At 36.8% G+C, this 7,515-nt stretch overlaps 1 protein-coding gene across 1 annotated transcript; it reads right to left on the bottom strand.

The window, feature by feature from the left end:
* Window positions 1-857: 857 nt before the first annotated feature.
* Window positions 858-7,118, bottom strand: LOC133696974 (heat shock protein 90-5, chloroplastic-like). Its single transcript, XM_062119282.1, has 18 exons — window positions 6,588-7,118; window positions 6,253-6,326; window positions 5,860-5,985; window positions 5,680-5,773; window positions 5,502-5,585; window positions 5,226-5,369; window positions 4,876-4,992; window positions 4,509-4,550; window positions 4,342-4,422; window positions 4,142-4,246; window positions 3,926-4,066; window positions 3,484-3,654; window positions 3,139-3,393; window positions 2,468-2,570; window positions 2,162-2,336; window positions 1,947-2,052; window positions 1,454-1,543; window positions 858-1,345 (listed from the first exon to the last, which is right to left on the bottom strand). The coding sequence occupies exons 1-18, from the start codon at window positions 6,852-6,854 to the stop codon at window positions 1,139-1,141; spliced, it is 2,382 nt and encodes a 793-aa protein (XP_061975266.1). The 5' UTR covers window positions 6,855-7,118; the 3' UTR covers window positions 858-1,138.
* Between the last annotated feature and the right edge of the window lie 397 nt (window positions 7,119-7,515).

Genomic DNA, 7,515 nt, shown 5'->3' with positions numbered 1-7,515 from the left:
AGACTGGCACAAATTGAAAATGAAAAGCTTGATTGGTGGGATAGAATTTCATTGTTTCGTAAGAATTTATTGTGACCATGTCACAGAACAGAAGTTACTTGAGATTCTGAAGCTTTTCTTTCCTGTTGTAGAGGGTCATAAGATCTCTCTTATACGTCTGTCGAGCAAACTGATTTAACTGTTAATAAACTGCTCTAGCTTGAAGTCCATCTGCTAGAGAGGTTAGGATCGTACCCTATTCTATTCGGTGCACTCTTTGAAACGAGTCATGCTACCCTGGTTATTTTCAATTTAAGTATTCAGTACAAGGATTTTCAGCATCGAAAGAAATCACCTCTTCTCATCTCGTCGAATATTTTCCCCTTTATTCTTGAGAGATATTAGCACTACTCTACCATTGTTTTGGCATTTTAAATCGGACACTACAGAAAACCCCAGTAATCTTCAAAGGACCTTGAAACGATGGCGAGGTATAATATGAATCTGCTCTCTTGCGTTGAACCAAATCACCTTGTTAAGCTTGCCACAAGCAACTGAAAAGGATATCTGTCGGTTTCGTTGGATTAAATAATGATTCTCGGTTCCCAATCATGTGTCCGAGAGAATTGTGCACAAAGAAGGAAAGGATTGGCGTTTGTGGCTAAACAAGTTGAGAATTCTTGAAGAGTAACCTGACAATAGAGACTCGACAGAAGACGACTAGCTCGACGAGTCCTATGAAAGGACAGACGTGTGACGGAGTCGGGCTTTAGGGTTACACCTATCCTCTTAATAAAACAGAAAGAGGCAGGTTGGGGTTTCACTGTCAAAGAAAACAAGCAAACATGATACAGTAATTAAGCTTGACAAATATGGGAGATCAAAAAATACGCCATTATCACCCATCCAACTACTCTTCCTGCTATTGCTTATCAAATCGAGCAGGGTTAAAAAGCAATTACAAAAGTTATTTTGAACCATGAAATGATACAATCCTATAAAGATCCAAACCCTACAATCCAACTCCAACGAGTATTTTCCTGTCATGAGTTTATCAGCACCTGCCTCTCTCCAGTTCACCCCACTTCTCTCTTTTGTATGCATTATTCCCCTTGAGGGTAAAGTAAATAATGCCTAATTTTCTGTGTCAAGATAAGAATCAATCTTGCCATGGATCACTCTCCGTCCTCACTTCTGATGGTTCAATTACTTGTGGCTCTGAGACCTCACTGGCATTGGCATCAGATTCTGCAGCATCACCCTCTGCTGCCTCTTCCTTATCTCCATCTGATCTACCCCATCTCCCTCCAAGTGCCATGGCCATCATCTCATATATTTTACCACCCAGCTCAGCTGGGCTGTCGGGCTGCAGCATCAAGGGAAAATTGTGAACGACAAGAAGCTACTCATATTCAAGCGTATGTTAAGCAATTAAAAGAATTTTTTTTTTGAAAAAAATATTGTTCATTCTTACAGTGAATCCACTGGAGATCAACGCTGTGTCATATAGGAGGTCAACAGCTCTCTTGGCATCATCGCTGTCAGGTGCATTCTTGCAAGCAGCCTGCATATACAAACAAGCTGAGTTTAAACCGCTCTCCCTTTGCATTAAAAACCTAAGTATCTTCTAATTTATTTGGTCCATTTTTGGTGGGTTTCACAGATAGACAGTGAGTTTAAACAGCATAACTTGCTTGAGAAAATTAGACAGCATGATTATATTCTCATGTTAAAACAATTATATAACCTTCCATTTCCCATTTGATTGGTATGTCACATAATGCCCAACAGTTCTTCAAACTGTTTCTACCAAGTTCTCTATTATAATGCCCAACAGTTCTTCAAGCTGTTTCTATCAGGTTCTCCATTACTTCCTCAGTGATTAAAGAAGAAGAAGAAGAAGAACAACAACAACAACAAAAGCATAGCTTCACAAAATTAATCAGTGTTGAGAACAACTGTCTTACATTCATGTCTTTAATGATTGGGTGATCTGGGTTAATCTCCAGTATTCTCCTTCCCCTCATGAACTCCAAGCTAGATTGATCCCCAAGGGTTTGTGCTTTCATCAACCTTCAAAAGTATGAAAGATTTGAAATAAGTTCAACTGAATAAGCTTTGAGCTTTGGTTAGGTTGGGTGGAATGGGGGTAAAATTGGTGTTATTTAAGTCCATTTCTAACCTTTCCATGTTGGCAGACCAACCAAACTTGCCAGAGACGAGCACACAGGGAGAAGAGCTCAGACGCTTTGAAACTTGGACTTTGGCCACCTTTTCACCAAGTTGCTGCTTAATCCAATCACATAGGAGATTGTATTCTTGTTTAGTTTCCCTATCTTTGACCTCATCATCATCACCTGACATCGAAATCCTATCTTGTTAGAGAGATGGAGACTGGAGCCCCAAGAAGAAAGGAGCTACGCCAAGAAAAAGCTTTTGAATTGCTTCTATGAATAACACAATAGACAGAGAAATTGCTAGTCCTAACCAAGTTCTAGATCTTCCTTGCTGATATCAACAAATTTCTTCTCTTTGTAGGTTTGCAGGTTCTGGATGGCAACTTCGTCAATTGGCTCAATTAAATAAAGGACCTACAAACAATGAACCAAACAAACAAACCACATCAGCCATCCAGGAACTTGAAATGGAATACCCGACATATGCCAACACAGAACCTGAAACAGCTTATGAAGTAAAAAAAAGGCACAACAATAAAGATTATCATAACAGCAGCTATAAGGAATGGCCAGGTAAAAGAAAAGAAGACAAAAACTATATAAGTGTGCCTGTCAGTTTTTCTAGAATTCATGAATGTGAATTTCATAAGTCAAATCTATAAAATTATTTAAACCTACTTAAGCCAATTTAATTTAATCCCTCCTTTTATTTAGGGTTTCAATTATTTCATTCTTCTTCTGCAAAAGCGTATATCATAGATCTACATTCTTATAAAACACATCATCAAGGTTGTGTGTTTCTGCCTTGTGTACACATTGTTTTATTGAGGTGTTAATAGTTGTGTATCAGACAGCTAAAAAATGGATGATGGGAACTTGAATCACTCATTCTTCATCAGCTAAAAAATGCATCACAGAAAAAACTTGCCATTACCATGTGAATTCAAGAGATGATAAAACCAAATCTGCACCCTGCACATACCTCAATGTCCTTTTGAACCAACTTCTCCAAGAAGGGCGCACTCTTGGCACTTTTCAAGCTGTCTGTTGCTAAGTAATAGATAGCCTTCTGGTTTTCTCCCATATTTTCAACATATTCATCTAGGCTTGTGAGTTCTTCCTCGCTTTTGGAAGTGTAGAACCGCAAAAGCGGAGTTATGCGCTTGTGATTACCAGAGTCTTCAACACATCCTAATTTCAGAAACTTGCCAAAGTTCTCCCAGAATTTTTTGTAATCCTGAAAATCAAAAACGTATATAGGCCCAATTCATTAGTAAATCACAGGTTGAAGAAAGTAAAAATGTACACAAACAACTTTGCTACTAACCTCTTTGTTTTCACTTTCAGAAAGATCTTGAACCATGTCAAATGCTTTCCTAACAAGTCGTTTTCTCATAATCCTTACAATCCGACTCTCTTGGAGAATCTCTCGAGAAACATTAAGAGGAAGATCATCAGAGTCCACCACACCCCTCACAAAGCTTAAATATCGTGGGAACTGCCCAAAAAAAGGAAAAGACACCAAGTTAGCTTGGCCTTGTATAAAATTGCAACTTTATGACAACCTTAGCTGCCCAAAACAGTGTATTGAATCCTTGGAGAAAACTATAAAAATTAGCACCAGGGATAGAGTACAGATTAAATGGATATGGACAAAGATCTTCCCTCATTAAAATTCAGATACAATAACCAAGTATGATTAAATATGCATGAAGAAAATGCAGAAAACATTCAAAATTTGGATTTCAAAAATTTATGACAACACTTACCAGCTCCCCATCAAAATCATCTGAGATAAAAACCCGCTTCACATGTAAGCGAATGTTCTTGGTTTTTGGATTTATTACTTCCTCGTTGTTAAGAGGCCCCATTCCTGGAATGTATAGAACACTCCTAAACTCAACTTCTCCCTGCAAAAAAATTCTAAGTAAATTTCAGACCCTGAACAATTGGTAGTCAAGTAAGAAGTATGAACATTATGGTACCTCTGTGGTAAAGTGTGTATATGCAAGTGGATCCAAGAATTCATTAAATGTCTTCTTGTAGAACTCCTGGTATTCATCCTTTTCAACTTCCTTTGGATTCCTCATCTAAAACATAAAACACATCACATAAGAAATCACAAAAACAAAGGTAATACATATGCTAACTACATTGACAATACAACTGATGCATATATACTCACCCAGATTGGTTTTGTTTCGTTGGCTAATTCCCAATCCCAATACTTCTCAGTTTTAGTTTTCTTTGTTTTTTTCTTCTCACCCTGCAACAGGAACAAGAACCCAGTTAATGGACTGGTTAATTAGACCAAAATCATAGAATCTTTATCAAGGTTGTGACGGCATTTACCTCTGGCACCTCTTCTCCTTTTGGTTCTTCCTCCTCTTCCACCTGCCAATGTTTCAATTTAGTAAAGACACTTTAGTTGGTGTTGGCTTAAGTGGACAAACAGCACTAATAATGACAGAAGCAATATTCAGCTCAAATTACTACTCACGTTCAAAATTGTAAGATACTGAAAACGCAAGTTCTTACAACGATTCTAAGAAACCAGGTTGAAAAGCAATACAGTTTTTAAGTGGTAAGAGTAATGTACTTCCTCTAAGAATTCCAAACAAAAATGTACATGCAAATCAAAGTTCCATCCACCCAAAGTTTTTCAACCTTTATGTAATTTTGTCAGTAAGCAGGATGGTAGAGAGGGAAGTATTCTGACCTCAACAGTCCTTGATTTTTCAACCCATGTATAGATGGGAAAAGCAACAAACTGAGAGTAATTCTTCACCAACCCCTGGATCCTGACCGCTTCTGAGAATTCATACTTGTCATCTTCCTGCAATAGAACAATAATGTACAAGCCTGTTTGTGATCACAATTACTAAAGTTGGAAACAAAAACAGGTGAACCCTACAAGGTCCCCCCAAGCCCCAGACACAAAACAAGCCAGCAAAGAGAGAATTTCAAGTTTTGTATTGGAACCATAAGCAAACAATACTGCCTTTCAAAATAAGGTTGAATGCATGTTTTGCATGTAATTTGTGAATAATATCCAAGAAGCAAGTATACCTTTAAATAAAGTGTGATTTCAGTACCACGACGCAAGATCTTTTCGGGGTCAGTTTCTTCCTTGATGACATATGAGCTACTGTCGGCTTCTGATTCCCAAACATATTGCTTATCTGACTTTGGGCTCTTTGTAGACACAACAACCTGATTGCAAATAATATACATGATCAAGTTTGATCAGGAACTTGCCACAAAACACCTAGTCACAAACACTTTAAAAAACAGCAGACAGAGCGATATATACAAAAAAAAATAAAAATAGGAAACACGTTGCACCTTCTCAGCTACAAGGAAAGCAGAATAGAAACCAACACCAAATTGGCCAATCAAATCATTGTCTGCCCCAACATCTTTGTTTTCCTGTAACGATAACAGGCCAGAGAACTTAATTATATGTCCAACAAAATCTAAGAATGGTCAGTGATTCGATGTTATCTTAAGGATAAACAGACACCTTAAGAGCCTTGAGGAATTTTGAAGTGCCACTCTGAGCAATAGTTCCAAGGCAGTCAACTAACTCCTCTTTCGTCATCCCAATGCCAGTATCTCTGCAGATTCAGAAAAATCAGATCTAATTGCTTCCCAACATACTTATCTGCACAGAGGAAATGAAATTAAAAAAATAATTGCATACGTTACGGTAATGATGCCATTGTCTGGGTCAGATCTGATGCGTATCTCAAGGTCACCAGCATCTCCAAGCAAAGAGGGTTCAGTCACACTTAAGAATCTCAACTTATCTAAAGCATCACTTGCATTGCTGCATCATAGTAATAGAATCAAGTCAATGCGTCTACTACAATGGGAAGTGCTATGAAAACAATATAATATCAACAGAAAAGAAATAGTAAAACATTTGGTCTGTAAAATGGGTACCGAAGGCAAAAAAGCTGTTTTCTCATGTTGCCTCACACACAAAAATCAAATGCTCAAATTAACAAACTAGATAGAAAATTGGCAAACTCATAAAGCCAGAGATTAGGAAAGATTAATATAATTGCTAGCTATCAATACAGTAAATGCTCACCTCACAAGCTCTCTCAGGAAGACTTCCTTGTGGCTGTACAGACTGTGAACTATCAAATCCAACAGTCGACTAACCTGAAACGATTAAATTTCTCAACTTTCAGTGCTTTTGAAACAAAAACTTAATTCCAAACTAAACATAACATGAAAAAGATCAATCATATCAACGAAAAAAAACCACAAAAATCAATCATTCACCAACAAAAATAAATAAAAATACTTCAATAGGTCAAACTGAGACGAAAACAAAATTAGACTAAAACACTAGAAAAATCAAGACCCAATTCGCAAAACTTCAAAAAGATTCCAAGTTTCACAGAACAAAACGAAACCCACCTCAGCTTGGTACTCAAATTTCTCGCCTGAGGTATCAGTAGATTCCTTCTCAGCCACAGCAGCCTTACACCTAACCGAAACCTGGTCACTTCTCTTCTCAGGTTTCCATTTTAAGCCAGAACAAGAAAAACCCTTTCTGAGACCATTATTTTGTGGCAAGAAAACACTTCTGAGACTGAAGACTTTATTATTTGGATGTCTAATAGAAGAGGAAAGGGAGATTAAAGAGGCAGAAGTAGCCAAGCTTCTGCTTAGAACTGGAGCCATTAGAGAGGTGGAGGTGGAGGTGGAGCTAGAGATAGAGCGAGTAGAAGCAGCAGGTTTTAGAAAGAGAGAAGATTTTTTTAGGCTTCCTCTTATCTATCTATTTTTATACTTGAAAGTAGGAGAGTCACGAGTGTTGCAAAGAAGGAAGAAAACCCTTGAGGGGTTTAAGGAGAAGAGAGGGTTCTCGAATTTGAAACAAAAACCAAAGTAGTCTTTCAGGGTTTTGTGCTTCGAGTTGCGTGTGTGGGAATTGTAAGGCTTAGATGCTATCATCTCATCAGCATCCACAATATCCTCTTAATTTTTTTATTTTTTATTATTTGAACCTCGACGAAATGAAAATCACATTGTAAATAGGTGCTTGTTTGGTCTTATTGTACAATGTGTTTTTTAATAATACAAAGAGTTTTTTAAAAGTAATTTTCATCTTGCATTAAGAGATTATTATTTTTTATTTTTTATATTAATATATTAAAAAACATTAAAAAAATATTAATATAATATTTTTTTAGCTAAGTGTTCAATCTCAATCTTTAAGTCCCGGTATATTAATTAATTTAAGTTCAAAATCAACTCTAAGTATGTTTATGGTATTGTAATGCATATATTTTTAAAAAATATATATTAAAATATTTTTATTTTTAATATTAACACATGAAAC

This window comes from Populus nigra, chromosome 6, assembly GCF_951802175.1.
Source record: "Populus nigra chromosome 6, ddPopNigr1.1, whole genome shotgun sequence".
Lineage (NCBI taxonomy): Eukaryota > Viridiplantae > Streptophyta > Magnoliopsida > Malpighiales > Salicaceae > Populus > Populus nigra.
The sequence above is the reverse complement of the archived record's forward strand: the minus strand, read 5'-3'. Positions and strand labels throughout refer to the sequence as shown.

Bases quoted from the DNA above. Each gene is read 5' to 3' on its own strand.
- LOC133696974 (XM_062119282.1), bottom strand. From the start codon at position 6,854: ATGGCTCCAGTTCTAAGCAGAAGCTTGGCTACTTCTGCCTCTTTAATC. The intron at 2,053-2,161 runs GTTAGAAATGGA...ATACTTTTGAAG, and splicing joins TGGTCTGCCAACATGGAAAG to GTTGATGAAAGCACAAACCC. The intron at 1,346-1,453 runs GTAAGAATGAAC...TTGATGCTGCAG, and splicing joins TGATCTCCAGTGGATTCACT to CCCGACAGCCCAGCTGAGCT.